The 20,896-nt window shown below is 40.8% G+C and overlaps 1 protein-coding gene across 1 annotated transcript; it reads right to left on the bottom strand.

The window, feature by feature from the left end:
- Positions 1-1,102: 1,102 nt before the first annotated feature.
- Positions 1,103-19,691, bottom strand: RRAGC (Ras related GTP binding C). Its single transcript, XM_036446793.2, has 7 exons — positions 19,339-19,691; positions 17,805-18,008; positions 16,436-16,635; positions 13,250-13,364; positions 11,978-12,120; positions 8,988-9,136; positions 1,103-2,585 (listed from the first exon to the last, which is right to left on the bottom strand). Exons 1-7 carry the CDS (start codon positions 19,573-19,575, stop codon positions 2,434-2,436), a joined length of 1,200 nt encoding a protein of 399 aa, XP_036302686.1. The 5' UTR covers positions 19,576-19,691; the 3' UTR covers positions 1,103-2,433.
- Positions 19,692-20,896: the final 1,205 nt, after the last annotated feature.

Below are 20,896 nucleotides of genomic sequence, written 5' to 3'. Positions count from 1 at the left end.
GTAATCCTCTGGATAAGTTTCCATAACTTGAAATATAGGATTTATGGTTTTCACTGTATTTCTGTGACTTTTTTTTTTAATTCTTAACTTGATATTTAGAGAAAGGGAGGAGAGAAACATCAACATGAGAGCAAAATAGAGACTGGTTGCCTCCTGCACACTCCAATTAGGGATCGAGCCTGTAACCCAGGTATGACCGGGAATCAAACTAGCAACCATTTGGTGCACAGGACAGCCCAACCAAGCCATAACTGCCTGAGCTATTTCTGTGATTTCTATTTCAGAGTTTTAAAATTGAACTTCTAAAGTAGCCCAATTATGGAAATAAAGATCATTTGACCTCCCTCCCTTTTAGTAAGTTAATGCATAGTCTTTACTTCAAACAATTTAGACCCAGCCTAACTGTAAGAGCATCTATATAAATAAACATTGATTCAACTGACATAAAAGTCAGTAATGAATATCTCAGGAACTGGAAGAAATGAATCACAAGCTGGAATCAGTACAAGTTTTTTGTTAACCCTCACCCAAGGATATGTTTTCCATTGATTTTTAGAAAGAGTGGAAGGGAGGGGGAGGCAGAGAGAAACATTGATAAGAAAGAGACACAAATTGGTTGCCTCTGGCACACACTAAACCAGGACTGGGCATTGAGCCTGCAACTGAGGTACCTGCCCTTGACTGGAATCAAACCTAAGCACACTGCTGCTTTAACCACTGAGAAAAGCCAGCTAGGGCAGTGCACATTTCTTATATGGTATTCTGCTTAATTCATCTCCGTCCACCTTGGATATAATACATCAATTATGCCAAGCCCTAGATATTCCCCATCATAAAATCTGTTGGTATGAAACACCACACCCAAAAAGCCATTTTCACCTGAGCCTAGATCTCCTATCCTAAGCAGAAACAGGCCAGGAGAGATGTCTGGACCCAAGCTATGAAATTCCTGCATCAGGATAGAACTTCAAGTCCTGAAACATAGGCATGTAAACCATGTGAGGCAGCAAAGGAAAGAAAATGGATGTAAAATGACCGAGTGTGACAACCCAATGTTCTATCACCCACCCTCTCGTATCTTAGGCAAATAAAAAAAAACTGATTTTGATGTAAATACATTTATTGATACCCATTTTATATAGTTCAATGAAATAATCTATAAATATAAAAGCACTTTTCTCTTGGATATCACCATGGTCCATGTAAATACTCAGCAGTCAGTCATCTGCAGGAAGCACTCCAAGTTGCACTGTTAGGTTTACAGACCTGAATATACACATTTCATTCAACAGTGGCACTTATGTACTCAAGTGGTCCAGTGGCTTTGGAATAAATGACTACTGGGCATGTGATGTAAATGTAATGTGTTAAGTTTAAATCAACAAAAAGGGTATCAACCAACAACAAAAGGAAAAATGAATTAATATGCTAAGCGAAGGAAGTACCACAGGTGACACTTGGTGTCAGAATACTGAAGACGAAGGGTGTTAAACAACACGTGCTCTCCAACTCCCAGGGGACCAGTGCCTCAGGGTCATTCATGGTCAGCAGAACAGCAGTACTTAAAGAATTTAGACAGCACAGAACAAAAGGTATGTAGCTGCTGGTATCGAGTTTAAAGAAAAATGAGTTAAATATTTCAATGACATAATGAGTTCCTCCCCTCTTAGGAGATTGTGGGGAAAACAATTTTTAAAAAATTCCCTTTGTTACACTCATCATGATCGTTTATCATATGTAGGAGAAAAGAATCCAGATATCTGGTACCCTAAACACTGCTGCAAACATTTTCTTCTGTTTTAAAATGTTTCCTCAGTGCTTCCACTGCTGAGCCTTGCCCTTGATCTGATGCAACATAAAGTGTTCTCTTTTCTTCAGTAACAAATACAGGAATGTCCTTTGCTGCAGTCAGACCACAAGTCTTCTGAGCTAGCAGGCAAATGCATTTAAAAGGTCTTAGGTATGCAATGTCCAAAATTGAAATCTGAGAGGCAGTGTTAGAACGTAAGCAAGGCAGCATCTTTAGAGACTACTCAACTGAAAACCTAAGTAGAGCATATAAAAACTCAGTTCTATTATTTTCAACTGGTAATGGTGGCAACATTCCATGGAAAGGATGGGTAAGTGGTGTTATCTCCAGGTCCGAAATATCCCAAGTACTCAAAGTAGGACCCCAAAGAAGAGAAACACACACTTGACTTCTGCGGTCTCTAGAATTCTTTTTTTGTCACTTTTGAAAAAGAAGAAATAGTAGATTCGGCTGTAGACCATTGGTTGAAGGGGTTTCCATCCAAATGAGAAACTCTACCCCTCGTCTCTAGTGGGACAGGCACCAGATTCCCACAAGTGGCAACTCCCATGTCCTGCTGCACGTGGCATCTGACCCTGGAGTGAAGAGTAAGCTGGCACAGAGCCCGACCACTAGAATTCAGGCTAGATGGCATTTCGAGGCGTGCCATTGTGTGCCAATGCTTTCAGGCTGGGGACACTGGTCTGGTGACCACAGCCCCTGTGAGAAGTCACGCCCACCTCAAAAACCTCATGAATAGCTTTTCGGAAACAATGGAAATTGTAGTCTATTAAACCTGCAACAAGGAGAAAAAAGAAGATTAGGCCTTCTGAATGTCAACTGTGAAATTATCTACTATGAAACATTTGATGACAGAAAAAAAAAATTGATGTTTATCAAAAAAACATATCCAGCTGAGGAATTTCCTACACTGAAAATAAATAAAGCATATGCCCAAATTGTTAACATTGGTTACCTTTGGGGCCTGGGAATAAACAGGTTAAAAAAAAAAAAGAGTTAGGAAGGTAAATTTACAATAAAATACTTTTTAATTACCGAACTTTTCCTTTTACACATCATGGGGACAGCTAATGAAGACTGAAGGAAACAGCTAGAATAATCATTGGCAAACTGTTCAGTAGAGCCCTGGGGTTTGGGAGGTACAGAAGCCCCCCAGTAGAGCCTCAGGCAGCCTGTACCCCACCTCAGGCAAGGCAGCTCCTTCTTCATGTTTCATGAACTGGCTTACAAATAAGATTTTGATCAACCAAGCAGTTCTATTTTATGACAGAAATGGCTAGCTGCCCACTAAATATCCATTTTCCTTCTTTCACCTCAGAAACAGAACCCCAATTTTGCACATGCATACTGGTGCTCAGCTGAAACATTGCACTCCGCAGACCTCCCTGCAGTTATGTATGGCCACATGAACAATTCTGGCCACTGGGATAAGGAGAAATGTGTGGGACTTCCGTGAAGTCTCCTTTAAAAAAGGAAGAGGCTGTATTCTTCCCTCACCCCTGTTCCTCCTTAATGACTGGAATTTGGATAGAATGGCCAGAGTTCCTGGAGCCATTCCAAACCACGAAGTGACCTTGAGAATAGAAGCCAGCGCTAAGAAGGCAGAAAGAAAAGAAATGATGCCCTCAGGGACACTGGAACAGAAAGATGACACACAACAAACAAATCAGAACAATCTGGTGTCACAGTGAGTACCAAGGTGAAAGAAGTCCAAAGGAGGGAAAGCAAAGTGCAGGGCAAAAGCAGCCAATAAGACTTCAGAGATGAAGCAGCACTTTGGGGAAACCGGTCAGATTTCATCAGGCAGGAAAGAGGAGCAACACAGCAGGAAAGACAGCAGCAGGAAACTGGCAATCAGAACACAGCACAGGTGAAAGATGGAAAGAAACTAGTCTGACTGGAGAAACAGAATTCTTGGTAGAAAATACTGAGAATTAAGTCTAAATAAGTAGGTTAGAGCTAAATTAAGAAGATCCTTCAGATGCAGAAAAAATATAATAGTTTTGATAAGTTCAACTACATTAAAATTTACTTGTATGCAAATAGTAAAATAAAATTAACAATTGTGAAATTAACAGTTGTGAAATGTTGAACACTGGCCTGAAATCATGATTAATTTGTTTACATGTATTAACGGTGTTACTGTTACATTTGAAAAAGAAAACTACCTTAAGAGATATCTGCTGAAATCTATACAAAGTGATTTGATGTCAGGTGTTTGCTTCAAAATAATCTAGTAGAAAAAGAAGTATAGAGATTAAATAAGATTGGCTTTAATTTTGAAACTGTTGAATCTGGGTGAAAGATTAAAAAGGGATCATTACAAGATTTTCTCTACTTTTTTAAATATGTTTGACAGTTTTCATAAAAAAAAAAAAAAGAGTAAAAAAACATTTCATTGTGAAAAGGACATACAGAAAAAAAGAGTGACCCTATGTGATGATTACTGAAGCAGGGAGATATGGGTACATGAAGAGTCATTGTTCTGGTCTACTTTTGTGTATATCTGAAAATTTCCATAACCAAGAGTTTTTTTAAAAAATTAAACAGAATGGAGAAAAATAAAGAAATCCTAAGAAGTACAAAAAAGATCAGTATAAAAAAACAAAGGAATGAAAAGAGGTAAATCACCAAAGAAGAAACCTGATCAAGCATAAAAAGGTAATCAATTGCTTGCCCTAACTAGTAAAAGTAGTAAAAATTAGAGCCAAATGAGATGTTATCTCACACCTACCAGACTGATAGTGACTACACAGTCTAACGACATCAAGTATTACCAAGGACATAAAGTGACAAGAACTACCACATAATGCTAACAGGGGTGAAAATGGTAAGACCACTCTGGAGGGCAATGTCTGATAAAGATGATGTTCTGGCCCGGCCATCATGGCTCAGTGGCTGAGTGATCCAGTAGGTCATGGTTGGGCGCTCGATCCCTGCTGGGGCGGGCAGGAGGCAGCCGATCAATGATGTTTCTCTCTCATTATTGATGTTTCTCTATATATATCCTTCTCCCTTCCTCTAAAATCAATATTTTTAAAAAATGAATGAACTAGATAGAGCTGTATGTTATCAATATGGATAAATCTCAAAAACAATTTTGCAGAAACACTATTTACATTTTTAGATCATTTATACTCTTACTGTTTATAGATGTGAAGTAAAGGAATAAATCCTGCATGGGAAAAATAAAACACTACAAGTGCAAAGGAGGGGTTTTCAATTGAGAAATAACACAGAAGACACAGAGAGCCTACATACATTTGGCATGTGTTTACTTTCTAAGCTCAAAGAAATACAAAAATTTATATTGTATCCAAAAAGTTAAACATATCTGAAATAATTCATTAATACTAACATTAATGAAAGAATAGTAATCATTTAATATTAATTAACATTTAATCTTAGGTAGAAGAGCAGGGACTTGTTGCAGTGAATAATAGAGAGCTATTATAGCTCCCTAAGTAATTTTCTGAATTCTAGTCTTCCTTTGGAATAAATGATGATACATACAAAGCCTTCTATATATATCCAGAAGAGGGCAAAGGTAGGTTTATAGTTATTCATATAAAAATAATACATCTAATAAATAATAATACAAGAATACAATTTCCTCTCCCTTCCTCTCTGAAATAAAAAATAAATTAAAAATAATAAGAACAAACTCTTTTGTGTACTCACAACTGAAACCTACTTTTGCCCACCCCTGCACATATTGAATGCATAATCTTAAGTATGAGGTTGATGCAGCACCATAAGCCTAGAGGGATAAAGTCTTATGAGAGTAAAAAGAAAAGGAAAACCATCCTAGCCAGTTTGGCTCAGTGCATAGCATGTCAGCCTGTGGACTAAAAGGAAGGGTTTGATTCTTGTCAAGGACACTTGTCCAGATTTTGGGTTTGAACCCCAGAGAGGAGTGGGGGGAGGGGGAGGCATGAAGGAGGCAGTCTATCAATAATTTTCTCTCCCTCTCCCTTCCTCTCTGAAATCAGTAAAAATATATTAAAAATAATAATAATAATAAAATCAAAAGAAAATCCAAGAAACAAATGATAAGATTTGGTGAAAATCCAATGTAAGCCATACAGGAAAAGACTGGAAAAAAGGAGAACAATGAATGCCCTCTTATCTGCAAGATCCCTTTCAGCATCACCACCACACAAGATAGCTAAGCTTGGACACCAAAAAAAATATCAAAACTAATCACAAAAGTAGGGTTCTAGGAAGGCCATGAAACAAAGGGGAAAGTGTTCAACAGCTTTTGACACCTGGGTAAGATAATAACCAAATATTTAAATGTAGGTGTCTTACTAACAGCAGCTCCGAACATGGGACAGGGACGTGGGCCCGTATCAGAGCTGCAGATGTGAATTTTCCTACCAACACATAGGGAAGATTAATGAAGCCATGGCTTGGATGAGCTAACCTGGAGAATAAGAGAAGCAGAAAGACTTGACTCTGAGGAACACTCAGAACCAAGGAAAAGAAAAACAGAGGAGAGAGAATCCAAGATGGCTGCACAGGTAAACAGCTAGTCGCAGCTGCACACAACAATTTCAATAAAACACAACTAAAATATAAAATACCCAGAACTACAGGAAAGTCAACTGACTGGAAATTCTACAACAAGAAGAAAGGAGAAAACCAAAAGGAAGAGCAGAGGAGCTGTAAAAGCCTAAAGTACGGAGACACAAGGCGCATGGAGAGGATGGAGCTGGAGAGGGGGGGCGGCTGAGTGTCCGGCTGGCGTTCCCTAGCAGGAAAGAGATAAACGCTCCGACTGTGCTGGGCCCGTTACGACTGCTCTGAATCCCAGTTCTAGGCCAGACCCAGGCTCATCCATAGGGAGCTGGGCTGTAAGGCGGAACCCCGGGGGAGCGGTGAAAGGAGGTCCCAGAGGCGCGCACATTGCGTGCAGAGAAGGGACAGTTGGCTGTGCTGCAGGATTGCCCTGGCAGGAAGGAGACAAGGGCTCCAGACTGCTCTGAACGCCACCTCCAACTCCACTTCCAACTGAACTGAACCCCAGTTCCGGGCTCATTGGGGGAGAGCCTAGACTGTTTGGTAGCAGGCAAAAATCGAGGGTACCTTTCTCTCAGAGGTGCTTGCAACGAGTACTGAAGGACCCTCTGATACTTATAAGGTTTTTCAAGAGTTTCCTAGAAAAGGCCGATAAAATAAATGAGACCTATGAGGATATGAAAAGGGATCAACAAGAAATAAAGAATACATTGTCTGAAATAAAAAATATTATACAGAGTCCTAAAAACAGAATGGAAGATCGCAAGAATCAAGTCAAAGATTTGGAACATAAAGAACCAGAAGAAACTCCTCTGCAGAAACTAGAAGGCAAGAGAATCCAGAAAATTGAAGATAATGTAAGAAACCTCTGGGACAACTTCAAACAATCCAACATCAGAATTATGGGGGTCCCAGAAGATGAGAGACAGCAAGATATCGAAAACATACTGAAAGAAATAGTGACAGAAAACTTCCCCCACCTGGTGAAAGAATTAGACTTACAAGTCCAGGAAGCGCACAGAACTCCAAACAAAAGGAATCCAAACAGGACCACGCCAAGACAAATCATAATTAAAATTCCAAGAGCAAAAGACAAAGAGAGAATATTAAAAGCAGCAAGAGCAAAGCAGGTATTTACCTATAAAAGAGCACCTATACGATTGTCAGCTGATTTCTCAACAGAAACCATGCAGGCCAGGCAGGAATGGCAAGAAATATTCAAGGTGATGAATAGTAAGAACCTACAGCCAAAGATAATCTACCCAGCAAAGCTATCACTCAGAATCGAAGGCCAGATAAAGAGCTTCACTAATAAAAAAAAAAAGCTAAAGGAGTTCATCACCACCAAACCAGAATTATATGAATTGCTGAAGGGGGTTCTTTTGGAAGAGAAAGTAAATAAAGATAAAAATTATGAACAACAGCCGAAACCGGTTTGGCTCAATGGATAGAGCGTCAGCTTGGGGACTGAAGGGTCCCGGGTTCAATTCTGGTCAAGGGCATGTACCTTGGTTGCGGGCATATCTCCAGTAGGGGGTGTGCAAGAGGCAGCTGATCGATGACTCTCTCTCATGGATGTTTCTAACTCTCTATCTCTCTCCCTTCCTCTCTGTACAAAATCATTAAAATATATATTTTTTTAATTATGAACAACAAATACATAACTATCAACAAGCGAATCTAAAAACCAAGAAAATTTTTTAAAAATCTGATGAACAATATTAACTGTTGAATAAAATAGAATCAGAAGTATGGAAGGGGAGTGAACTGACGATTCTTGGGGAAAAGGGGAGAGGGAGATGTGGGAAGAGACTGAATATAAACTGTGCACCTATGGATGAGGACAATAGGGGGTGGGGAAAGGGCTGAGGGTGGGATGGGAACCTGGTGGAGTAGAGCAATGAAGGGGGTGGGGGGGAAAGGAACATTTGTAATAATATGAACAATAAAATTTTATTTAAAAAATAAAAAATAGATAAAAACAGAGGAAACAGGAGAGGTCCTTAGAGAAACAAATACATAAAACAGCCCATAGGGTTCAGCCTTAGGAAAGCAGAGAGAGAAGAAAGCTTCAAGTAAGGCTGGAGAGGCTTCAGAAGGCTGAAGAAGCTGCAGAATAGAAAAGGCCATTGGCAGCAAGGAGGTAACCTGGTGCCTGGCTCAGGAAGAAGCCGAATGGCAGGCAGTTGGGTAAAGAAAAGATCTGAAGTAAGAGACTGGAATAAAAATCTTGGTTTAATATAGATCAAACGGAAGGAGTAAGTCTGACCATATATGGAAGGGAAGGGAAAAAAGTAGTTTGAGCTTTTAATCATCTAACAGTGATTTTTCAACCTTTTTCATCTCATGGCACACATAAACTAGTTACTAAAATTCTGCAGCACATCAAAAAATATGTTTTTCCCCTATCTGAAAAAATATATAGGTATAATTATGATTCATTCACACAAGACAGCTACTGTTGGCGGTTGTCATTTTTTTATTTGACAATCTAAGGGAAAGAGGTCAGTGCCCTAAGTAGTCAGTACTGCATGTTTTAAAAATTCTTGCGGCATCACAGGTCTAACACTGCAGTATTATTTTCTCATTTTCAAGAATCTAAGAAATTATAACAAGAGAACTTCACATAAAAACAGCATCTTAAAAATGTCATTACCTTTTCGTTCAAAACTTTCTTCCCTAAGAATGCAAACCAGTGCCAAAAATTTAGTCACTTCCTTTAAATAAAGGACAGTTGTATTATTCAGCTTAATAATTGCCATAGATTCTTTGTCATAAGCACTTCCACTACCATCTTCCTTTAACCTGTTTTAAAAGAAAGTATTATTCATTACAGGGTTCCCAACGAAGTATTTTGTCACATTTCATTTGCACAATGTTTCTTTCCACCCAGTTTCCCAAATGTGTTTTGAGAAAGAATACTGGCTTAAATATATTGCACAGAAGTTCTTGTTTAGGTGTATAGGGCTCCCAGACCTTGATGCAGCATCCCATGCGTTCACACCTTCCATCTTGTTTAGCTAAAATGCATGGAATACAGCAGTTTAGGTGAATTTTCCCTTATGCTAATCTGTACTGACAGGACCAAAATATGAAAACTGCCATTAGTGAAGAAAGAATAAGGGGAAAAAAACTAAAATAGTCTATCAAAGATACTGAGGAATCCTGATGCCTATAAAGTGAGTCTTACAGGTTCTGAAAGCTTTCATTTATTAAACTATTGTAGAATTGACATTCTAGAATTGTTATATGAAGTCCCCCTTCAAAAAATGTAAATTAATAGTCAAGAAAGCAAATTAAACTATAAAAAAAGCACATCAAAGTGCAAAGTGCATGCATTGCCAAAACCGGTTTGGCTCAGTAGATAGAGCGTCAGCCTGTGGACTCAAGGATCCCAGGTTCGATTCCGGTCAAGGGCATTGGTTGCGGGCACATCCCCAGTAGCCGGTGTGCAGGAGGCAGCTGATCAATGTTTCTAACACTCTCTCTCCCTTCCTCTCTGTAAAAAATAAAATATATATTTTTTTAAAAGTGCATGCATAGAATGTGTTAATAATAATGAGATAAAAATTTGGTTTATAAAGTTTAGATTTGTTTTAAAGAAAAAATAAATGTTCTCTTCTTTTTTCTTCTTTTTTTTTTTTTTTTTTTTAACTGATTTTAGAAAGGAAGAGAGCGCAAGAGAGGGAAAGAGAAACATCAATGTGATAGCAAAACATTAATCTGCTATCTCCTGCATGCACCATACCAGGGAATAAGTCCACAACCGAGCCTGTGCCCTGACCAAGAATCAAACTGGCAAACTTTTGGTGCACAGGGCAATACCCAACCAACTGAGACACGTCATCAATTTTTTAAAATCAGAAATGGGTTTATAAAACTTTACTGAATAATATAAATAGAAATCTCTTTTCATTATGGAAAGAATCAAAACAAAGGAGAACATGTAATCACAAAAGTGAAAAATAGAAATGGAAGACAAGAATAGACAAGCACAGGTGAGACAAATGCATTTCCTACTCAGAGTCAGTTGGAGAAAGACACTGACAAATTAGGCAGAAAGACCAAGGTCAAGGGTAGGAACAGAGAAATAAAAGAGGAGTTGAGATGGAGCAGAGATCAAAAGATACAGGACACAGGTATCAGAAAGCAAAGGCATTGTTATAGCATCAGAAAGTGTGTTGGGAGTGCTTATTAGGGCAGCGATTTTAAAACTTTTTCATTTCATGTCACACAGAAACTATTTACTAAAATTCTGCAATACACCAAAAAATGTATTATATTTTTTGACTATCTGACAATAGGAAAAAAAAAAAAAAAGGTATAATTTTGATTCATTCACACCGGATGGCTGTTGTGCTGGCTGTCTTGGGGGGGGAGGGGTCCACTTGACAATCGGAGGGAAAAAGAGGTGAGTGCCCCTGACTAAACCATCAGGCATCACACATTCTAAAATTTTTGCAGCCTAGCCAGCGTAGCTCAATGGCTGAGGGTTGACCTATGAACCAGGAAATCACAGTTTGATTTCTGGTCAGGGCACATGCCTAGGTTGCAGGCTTGATCCCCAGTAGGGGCCATTCAGTAGGCAGTTCAGATAGAAACATCAATGATTCTCTCGTCATTGATGTTTCTATCTCTCTCTCCCTCTCTGTTCCTCTCTGAAATCAATAAAAATATTTTTTTAAAATAAAATAAAAATTCTTGCAGCCATCAGTGTGCCTGCCACAGCACACCTGGTGAAAATCACTGTATTAGGGAATCAGGGCTATCAGAGGCAACAGAGGTTTTAGGTTTTTAAAATACCAGTAATTCGCCAAAGCCCATTTGGTTCAGTGGTAGAGCACTGGTCTGTGGACTGAAAGGTCCCAGGTTCGATTCCGATCAAGGGCATGTACCTTGGTTGCGGGCACATCCCCGGTAGGGGGTGTGCAAGAGGCAGCTGGTCGATGTTTCTCTCTCATCGACGTTTCTAGCTCTCGTATCTCTCTCCCTTCCTGTCTGTAAAAAAATCAATATATTTAAAAATTAAAATTAAAAAAAATAAAATACCAGTAATTCACCAGTTTTCACTCATCCCTCTGGGATAATATACAAAACCACATCTTTACTGATTTTTATAAATTTCTGTATAATTTGATGAATTTACATAAAGGAAGAATTTATAATTTAGAGATTTACTTTTAGAGAAACTCATATACTTGGGTCAAATTTTTATTATATATGCGTAAATCCTTCTGACATTCAAAATTCCAACTTCCTTAAGGATCCCTCATTCCACAAAGCCTTTAAATTAGGAACAGTACTCATTCTTTCTCAAAATGTTTTAAATAAATTAATCTGGGTTGTTTTGTTTTTTTAGTCTAGCTAAGTTCCCTAAATGAGAAGACGCAGAGCAAAACCCCTCAAATAATGGCAGGAGAAAGTCTGGCCCTAGTCACACTTTTCCAACCATTCTTGTTCATTCTCTCTGAAGAAATAAAACCCAGCAGCCACCTACAGAGAAATCATGCTCCAAGCTGCAGCACTATGGTCAGAACGAGTCCACTTCAGGTAATACTTGCTGGGGGCCTCAGAAATGAATCCCCCTGACAAATCAAACTAGTAGTTTTCCACCGGAGATCTTACAGAAATATGTACATAACTTACCCATATATACAAGACACATCAATTACAACATCAATCATGTCACAGCAAAGTTCATAAGATTGCATATCCACAGGAGAACTGTCTGTTGCAATGTAGATTTTGCTGACAACATCAAAGAGAAAAGCTTTTTCAATACCTGAATTCTTGGAAAAACAAAATAGAGGAAGTGTTCAGTTTTTTTTTAAGAATTACAGTTTGCAACTTATCAAAGATCTTGAATTATTGATGAACTCCAAGGACATTTTTAATGACACAACCCAATTCCAAAATAACCAAATAGTACTGGGGAAAGAGGCACTTCTGTAATCCAACGAATAAAAGTGAACTTATTTCTCTGCTGCCTTACTGACCTTATTGCATCAATCAGTCAAGTTTGTTTGTTCTCTCTCCTTTTCACTTGAATTATTTTCTAAGACATCATAAATAAAATTAACTCCAAAAATCAAGCCATGCTACATTTTCAATAACCCTTTCTTGTTACAATAATCAGTCTCTGATCTGAATGACCTTGCTACCAGAAAGGCTTTACATGACCATTAGCAAGATAATAAAATATTAGTTATATCAGATGACAACATCTACCATAACCCAAAAACCCAAAAGAACTCGAGATCACTATACATTGAGCCCTTCAAAGTAATGTTTAGAAAATATAACAAAAAATACTAAGTTTATTGGAGGGATATCCTTTTTTTATTTTATTTACTAAATTGATTGGGGTGACATTAGTCAACATGAACATATAGGTTTCATGCGTGATGTCTATGTTACAAGATCTGTATATTGCAGCATGTACCCACCACCCAAAGTCAAATCTTCTCCTGTCACCTCATATTAAGATCCCCTTCTGTTTCCACCTCCTTTAAATTGAGTCCTCAAAATACATGAATGTAAAATGATACTAAGATTAGCAAGAAAACAAAAAGATCAATTTTTCAATGCGACCTCCATTAATGCAGAGAAATAAACTAAGCCAAATTCCAAAAACCCAGTCTTTTCCAGTTACCTGTTTCAGGAAACAGACATCATGAAGGTATTTTTTAATTTAAAAAGCATGAGGAAATTTTTCATCAATTCATTTTAAGATAAAAAGGGTAAGTTCTAAGGAAAGAATTCAGAAAATAACAAGCCAGTTTTAATGTTTTTATTTATCTGTTAAGTGTGTCGTTAGTCTTTCAACTTGATTCAAGCCATTTTTTGGAGAATTTGATAATACAAATATGTTCAATGAAAATTAAATCAAAACTATAGTGAATTAAATAGCTCACTTACGGATATAAAAATATTTAATAGGTTTTCCAAGGTCGGCAGTTGTGGAATGAGTTTCTGTACCACCTTACTAAAGGCTTCAAATATTGAATGGTCATAGATACTAGTCAAATAAAAGCTGAAAAACAATACAGTTTGATTAATTTGAAAAATCTCAAGTTTGGTAACAATGATCATAATACACAAAGCTTAAGTTACTTAACATTTTATTTCAGTAAATTCAATTAAAAGCTCTTTATCCTGTCCCCCATTCCCATCGTTCAAGATGACAAATGCAGTGTCCCTACATGCATCCATCCCTTTTATTGCATTTACACAAAAGGCATTTGAGGTACTACCCGGGAAAGCATTTTAAGATGCAGAAACTTGAATATTCACCTAAGCCCTTGCAATTTGATCCAAAAAGCTTAGTTTCTTAAGCTCATAATTTACAAAAGTCAAGAGAAAACTTAAGAGGAGATAGGTGACATTTAGCAAATCCTACATAATAAAAGCCGAGGTGGCGTCACAAGACGTCATCACAAAATGTCCATCACAAGATGGCTGCCACAAGATGGTCACCACAAGATGCCAGCAGGGGAGGTCAGTTGTAGGTGATCAGGCCAGCAAGGGAGGGCAGTTGGGGACAAGCATGGCAGTAGGGGAGGGCAGGTAGGGGTGACCAGGTCAGCAGAGGAGGGAAGTTGGGAGCGACCAGGCCTGCAGGGAAGGGCAGTTAGGGGTGATAGGGCTGGCAGGGGAGCAGTTAGGCATCAATCAGGCAGGCAAGGGAGCAGTTAGGGGCAATCAGGTTGGCAGGTAGGCAGGTGAGCGGTTAGGAGCCAGCAGTCCCAAATGGTGAGGGATGTCCTGTGGGACCGGGCCTAAACGAGCAGTCGGACATCCCCCAAGGGACCCAATTGGAGAGGTTGCAGGCCAGGCTGAGGGACACGCTCCTTTGCACGAATTTCATGCACCACGCTTCTAGTAAGTATATAATTCAGGACTCTACCAAAATGTCACCTCCTTAGAAAGTTCTTTCCTGATCCCCCTACCATTGCTTTCCCAAATTTTTCTTCAAGGCACTGACAAGAACTTAAAATTACACTTTACATTTATTCTATTTATCAGTGCTTTTGAGCTGTCTAATTCATCAGAATGTAAGCTCCATAAGTTCAGAGACTTTGTCAGTCTTCTTTGTAGCTGCAAGCCCACTGCCCTAAACAGTGCTCATGGATAGCTGAATAAATATTAATAAATGGATACATCTGGTGCTTAGAATGTAAGTAAGTAACGTATGAGGACGGATGGCAGCTGGGGCCTCAGAGAGAATGGAAGCCTAAAAGGATGTATGGTGGAGAAGTAGCATCTACAAATTTAGTGAAACATGTATTTGAGAGTGAGAGAGAGACACCTTTAACAATTTAAACAGTGTGGACAATCCCACCTGTTTCTTCACTCAGTGAGTATAATCTTCATTTAGAGTTGTATCCATGACACATTTATAAGTGCATACTGCAAAGCCAGAAACACAGAACTGTGTGTATTATACTTTACAGGTAACTTAAAGATAATTTCAAGGAGCTGACCTAAGAGCTTAACAAGGTGGGGCTCTACACTTGATGTGAGAGCAATGGAATAGGTGAGGCCAAGATGACCCCCACAAAGCACTGAAGACACAGGAATATTCTAGTGTTTCCTTTAGTCAAAAAAGATTAGCAATGTGAGAAGGTCCTGAAGGGGCAGTGAGGCTTGGAGGTGGGCAGGGACAGGGAGAATAGGGCATTTTAGGATGTCAAGTTTCTGGAAACCAGAAATCAAATGGTGCCTCATCCACAGGCCTGCAAGTAATTATTAAAAGCTTGATGCAGAATTGTGAGGTTAACAAGGCCTAGAGCCCTATAAAGCACTGGGGAAGGGACAGTATGTACCACTGGGATGGGATGCCCTGTAAAGGGACACAGCCATGTGTAGAGCAATGGTCGGCAAACTCATTAAGTCAACAGAGCCAAATATCAACAGTAATCAATCGCAATTTCTTTTGAGAACCGAAAACCAACTTCTGTGCATAGGCCACAGAAGTTTCAATCGCCCACACATGGTATTTTGTGGAAGAGCCACACTCAAGGGGCCAAAGAGCCGCATGTGGCTCATGAGCCGCAGAGGATTAGGATTCCTATGGGCATTGGGGAACACAAAACAATCATGGCTTAACACCCACTATTAATAGTGGATTCCCAAAAAATGATTGGAGAGACTCTGTCACTTTCTCTTACAAATATCGTTGATTTTTTAAATACAGACATTATTTATAAATTTTTAAAATTTTTAATCTGGAGCACGAGACTTTTCTGTAAGATTTCCTAGAAGAAGTGAAAGACCCTGGAGTCTGAGGCCCTAGTGAGTATTTCAGGGTGGGGGTGGCTGGAGCCCATAAGGAAGTCACTTGGTAACAGACCAAGGATAAGGAAATAGCAACACTTGAATCGCTCCCCTGCTTCCCGTTTAAGCTGTTTGTAGCAGCAGCTGCTTATATCATCGAGGGGACATTTTCTTGGGAACTTTTTATTACTCATTTCTACCTATAGCACAATGTTAATAATTTCTTAATGGCCTTTAATTATGAATCAGTAGTTCTTCAAACTTAATTACAGCCCTAAGCAGATTTATAGGATAAACCCACCTAATCCAAACTTTAGAGTTTCATAAAAGCATACAGCGTTTTAAAAAATATGAACAAGATACATTCGAGTCCACACTTGAATGTATAAAAGGCTCTTCTACTAAGAAAAATACTGTAAAAACTCAAGCTACAGAGATCTATAGCAAATGTGACAGAGAGTCCTTGAACTAAGGTAAGAAGGGGGGGGGGGGAAGAGAGATGAAACCAAGAGAAGGGAGTCCCAAAACAGTTTTATGCCACGAGGAAAAAGCCTGACTCCAGTCTCTTGGGATGAATCTGTAAAAGAAAGACTTCACATGACTTCAACCTCCAGGAAAATGAAAAAGAAAAAAAAAAGGGGGGGGGGGGGTAACTTCTCAATAACTCAGGATCCCAAAACTGCTTGAATTCAACAAAGAAAAGATCAAAAACATTATAGAATTGGGGAGGATGTACTGGTAACAGAAAGCTTTGTGTCTGTAATGACAGAGATGGGAATACACGGACACATTTTTCAGGGCTCCCATACCAAACACACATGTTGTTACCTAAGGTGGAGTTTTTCTAGCCCAGCATCTGCAAGGTCATCATTGGCCCTCTGATGAATGTCCCTCTGCGTTTCTATTTTGTGATCATCAGACAGACCATCAACTTTGTGAATAAAAACCTCAAAATTCATGTCGGGATTAACTTTGTAGGCTTTAGAAACAGTAATATGAAGTCTTGTTAAAGCCTCCATGTAGTCATCCTGTAAGTCAGAAAAAAATAGTTTTTTTAAAAGAAATCTTATAAAAGTCAAGTAATGAGTTAAGAAAGCCTCAGAACACCTCTTTCCCCAACCACAGAAAATATATTATCCTAACTATTCAGACCCAAAACTTTTACCACTCAATAGATCTGTAATCTAAGATTAAAAAACTCAATTACCAAGTAAATGCTGTCATTTATGATACTGATGATATAAGGAAAGAAAAAAGGAAATGGACATTTCTTCTCAATAAACTTTTTTAAAGTAATCCCAGCTCTACCAATTATTAGATGTATGACCTTAAGCAGGATGCTTAAAGACCGTGACGTCAGTTTACTCATCTATAAAGCTGGAACCACAGCACATTCCTCAGAGTATGTAAAAGATAAATCAGGAGTGCGAAAGCACCATTCCAGAGCCCGTCACTCAGAAAGCTCTCCTAACTAATGCACTCCTATAAAAAGCAAGCTTCTTAAGGGTAACATGTCCCGTTTTCTAAGGGCCCACCACTTGGTAGCCCCTTAATAAATGCTTGTTACGCTCAACTCAATTTGGACAATTAAGGAAACTACTCACTTTAATATTTACTCAGTTCCCATATCCTTACATTATGGGCACTGATGAGATCTTTTCAGTGAATGACATCATTATTGCAATAGTTAACGAAGTACAGCAATATCTACTATTAACAAATAAAAGTGGAAAACTGCTCATGAACTAGAACTCAGGGATATAAACCACCATCTCCTAATCATCTGCTATTCTGGACTCTCACAATGCTATGCTTGCTCCCAAAACGCCTTCACAGTGTCGTCTCTTGTACTGCTAGGGCAGTGGTCAGCAAACTCATTAGTCGACAGCCAAATATCAACAGTACAACAATTGAAATTTCTTTTGAGAGCCAAATTTTTTACACTTAAACTTCTTCTAACACCACTTCTTCAAAACAGATTTGCCCAGGCCGTAGTATTTTGTGGAAGAGCCACACTCAAGGGGCCAAAGAGCCGCATGTGGCTCGCGAGCCGCAGTTTGCCAACCACGGTTAGGGAATCTACTAGCAAAAAAAAAGCTGCAAGAAGCACATAACAAAGAAGATAAATAGCTTTGCCTTGTTTCTACCTCTTTTGCCACCAGAGAAGAGAAATAAATAAACAATTATTCCCAACTACCTGTGCATCAATGACATATATCAATGCTCCTGTTCCCCTGAAGATCATCTCGTAGTCAAAAGTTGGGTCAAAAAAGTCCATTTGCCCAGGAAAATCCCATATTTGGAAATTCACAAAGGAACTATTAGAAATGTCATCTTTATAAATCTTGTTGGTACTTTCCAAAAAGAGGGTCTCGTTGGGTGACATTTTATGAAACACCACCTGTTAAAAGAAAGACAATTTTATGACTATTCAACTTTGTATCAAAAGTTTTAAAAAATCTACCCTGAATTAACGTAATTTAAAGAACCGGATCCCCACTTATTGGGCTCTAAGAAAATCAGAAATGGAAAATGACAAAACCCTGCCCTCACTGAGTCTGCAGTCTTGTGGAAGAAATAAAACGAAGACAGTAATTATACCAAGTAGAAAGTAATATGTGGGGGATACCGAAGTAACTCACTGACAGGGAAAACCCATGAGAGAAGAAATGGTAAAGACAATTGTTAAGAATCACAATAATTGCAATCCATACAACTCTAACACAAAACTAATTTGCCTCTCACTGTTTCTAAAAGAGAAAAAATGGACAGTCACTCCCAAGATTTAGTCAGTAATATGTATTAATAAGAAAAGGATTAAGATTAGTTTGCTAAATACCTACCATAAATGCACCCAGACTTTGCTGTGGAGGTGAAAAAGCAAGCAATCCAGTAAATTGGGAAGATGATTACTTTTCAAAAACAAATGTCTGCAAATTATCACAGGAAGGTTTATTTTGGATAGACCTTTGCAACCCAGTGGAAAGGGCAAAAGAGCAGGTTATCTGGCCTTTTATGACCGGGTCACCGTGCCTCTCCGTACTTCCCTTAGGAAAAAGTGCACAGCCCTCCATTCGGTCCTGACGGATCCTAAGTGGAAGCAAATGCACTTGGCAACGGTCTGCAAATATTCTTAACCACGCAGCCAGGGGTAATCCCACCAGCAATCATACGCGCCAAGCCACAAGTACTAAACTAAGTGGAATCACAGCCCCCACTGTTACAGAAAGATATCCTTCGTATTTTTGGTCACGAGAGCAAAACAATGGCCGTGACTCAATCGCAACCCTTTCTGGCGCTGCTGCTCCCCGGGGCTCACCTGGGAAGCCCTGCAAACGCGGGTCACCTGGAGCGAGTGGAACACACAAAAGCGGGGCAGGGGAGGGAGTCCGCGAAGTTCTCCAAGTAGGAACTGGGGAGGAGGTCAGTTTGGGGAAAGGCGCAGGGGCTGGTGCCCGTCCCAGGCGGTGGTGCCACGGGCACCTGCCTCCTGCCAGCCAGCTTCGCCCGCAGGGACCCACTCGGCCTCGGCGGACCTGGGCGTGGGCTCGCAGGTCGGGGTCCCCGCGCGGGCCGCGCCTGGGGCTCCGCTGCTCGGAGGAAATGAATGTGCCGTGGGACAGCCCTGCGGCCAGCCGGGCCGCCGCCCTCTTCGGGGGGCCTCTCCCGCGCGGCGGCGGCCACCCGAGCCCCCGCGGAGGGGCGGAGGGACGCGGCGCGGCCCCACTCACCTTCTGGATGGAGGACTTGCCGCTGCGCCGGAGCCCCATGAGCAAGATCCTCGGCTTGGAGCTGTCAGCGCCCCCCGGGCCACAGCCTCCGCCGGCCCCCGCCCCAACCCCGCCGCCCGCAACGGCCGCCTCCTCTTCCTCCTCCTCCACGCCGTAGCCGAAGTCCTTCGGGAACGAGTCCGCCGCGCCGTAGCTGCCGGCAAGGGGCGCCTCTTCCGCCCCGTACTGCAGGGACATGGTGCTAGACCGCAGACGCCCGCGCCCTGACAGGCCAGGCCAGGCCAGGCCGAGCCAGGCCGCCGCCTCCCCAGTGCGCCGCCGCCGCCGCCCCCGGCAGCCGCCACCGCCGTGCGGCCCGCCCCCCATCCCGGCCCTGATTGGCTCTGCTCTGAGGCCGGCCGCTCACTGGCTGCACAAACTGCCACTCGGGAGCAGCAGGGTAGGTGGTGCCCGTCACGTGCCCGGAATCACCTGATTCGGAACCGAGGAGGGGGGAGGAGGAGTCACGAGGAGGGTGGCCCCGCCGGCCTGCCGAGCCTTCTGCTCTTCTCCGCCCCAGCCCGCACCTCGTCCTGCCCAGCCACGCACATTGTTTCTCACCGCTCTCCTGACTTCCTCGGAGCTCCGAAAGGCCATCGCAACGAGAGATGCTCTTTGGGCATTTGGGAGAATTGATGGTACAATTGTACTCGCCCAAACCAACATTGATTGATGTCCGCGAAGTCCTGGGACACAAAACTGGAACCGACCCTGACCCTGCCTGCTTCCCTCCAGTTGTTGTTCGAAGATTAATAACGTAAGTAGTCTCGGTACGAGATACGAGTGGGAAGGTCAAAGATATAGACTATAATGCTCGGGAGTTGAGAGGGTGCGAAAGTCTACAAGAAGCTGTGGTCTGAGCTGGTCGTTGGATGGATGGATTGGTTGGGAAATGCAAAGGTATGGAGGAGGAGACATTCAGATTGAGGGCAAACCTCAAACAAGGCAGTCCTGAGTGTGTAGTCTAGTATACTAGTTCATTCTAGCAGAGAGGACATCTTTCTTCAGCAAATCACTGACAGAGGATACTGCTGCCACTTCAAACTCAACGTGACTCAATTTCCCCTCCTTCCCACCTAGTCAAAATCTACTCCAGTAAATCCATTCCCCTAGAGAACAATGCATCCCCCCAGAGACCAAAGAATACACAATGAAAGCAAATCAAGATAAATGCTATCACCAAATGTTTCGAGAAAGCTGGAGGAATTTTCACCCTTGACAGTCAGGTTTTGGAATTGGACAGTTGAGAAAAAGAGGATTTTCCTCTTAAAGTGGGGATGGTGGTGGTGGTACTGGTCTTCCGAGTTATAAAGGGAAAGCATGCTCATGTAGGTCTGGGACTTGGTTATGTCTGAATCTAGAAGTTACAGGTAGGACACATCTTGTAGAGATCTAGTCCAACTTCTCACCTAAAGAGGGCCCACTATACAGCATCTGATGGACATACAGCATACACTTAAATAGTTTCAAAAAAGAGTTCACTATCTCAAAACGGAGCCATTTCCACTTTGGTAAAACT

Source organism: Pipistrellus kuhlii, unplaced genomic scaffold, assembly GCF_014108245.1.
Source record: "Pipistrellus kuhlii isolate mPipKuh1 unplaced genomic scaffold, mPipKuh1.p scaffold_m20_p_2, whole genome shotgun sequence".
In the NCBI taxonomy this organism is placed as follows: domain Eukaryota; kingdom Metazoa; phylum Chordata; class Mammalia; order Chiroptera; family Vespertilionidae; genus Pipistrellus; species Pipistrellus kuhlii.
The sequence above is the reverse complement of the archived record's forward strand: the minus strand, read 5'-3'. Positions and strand labels throughout refer to the sequence as shown.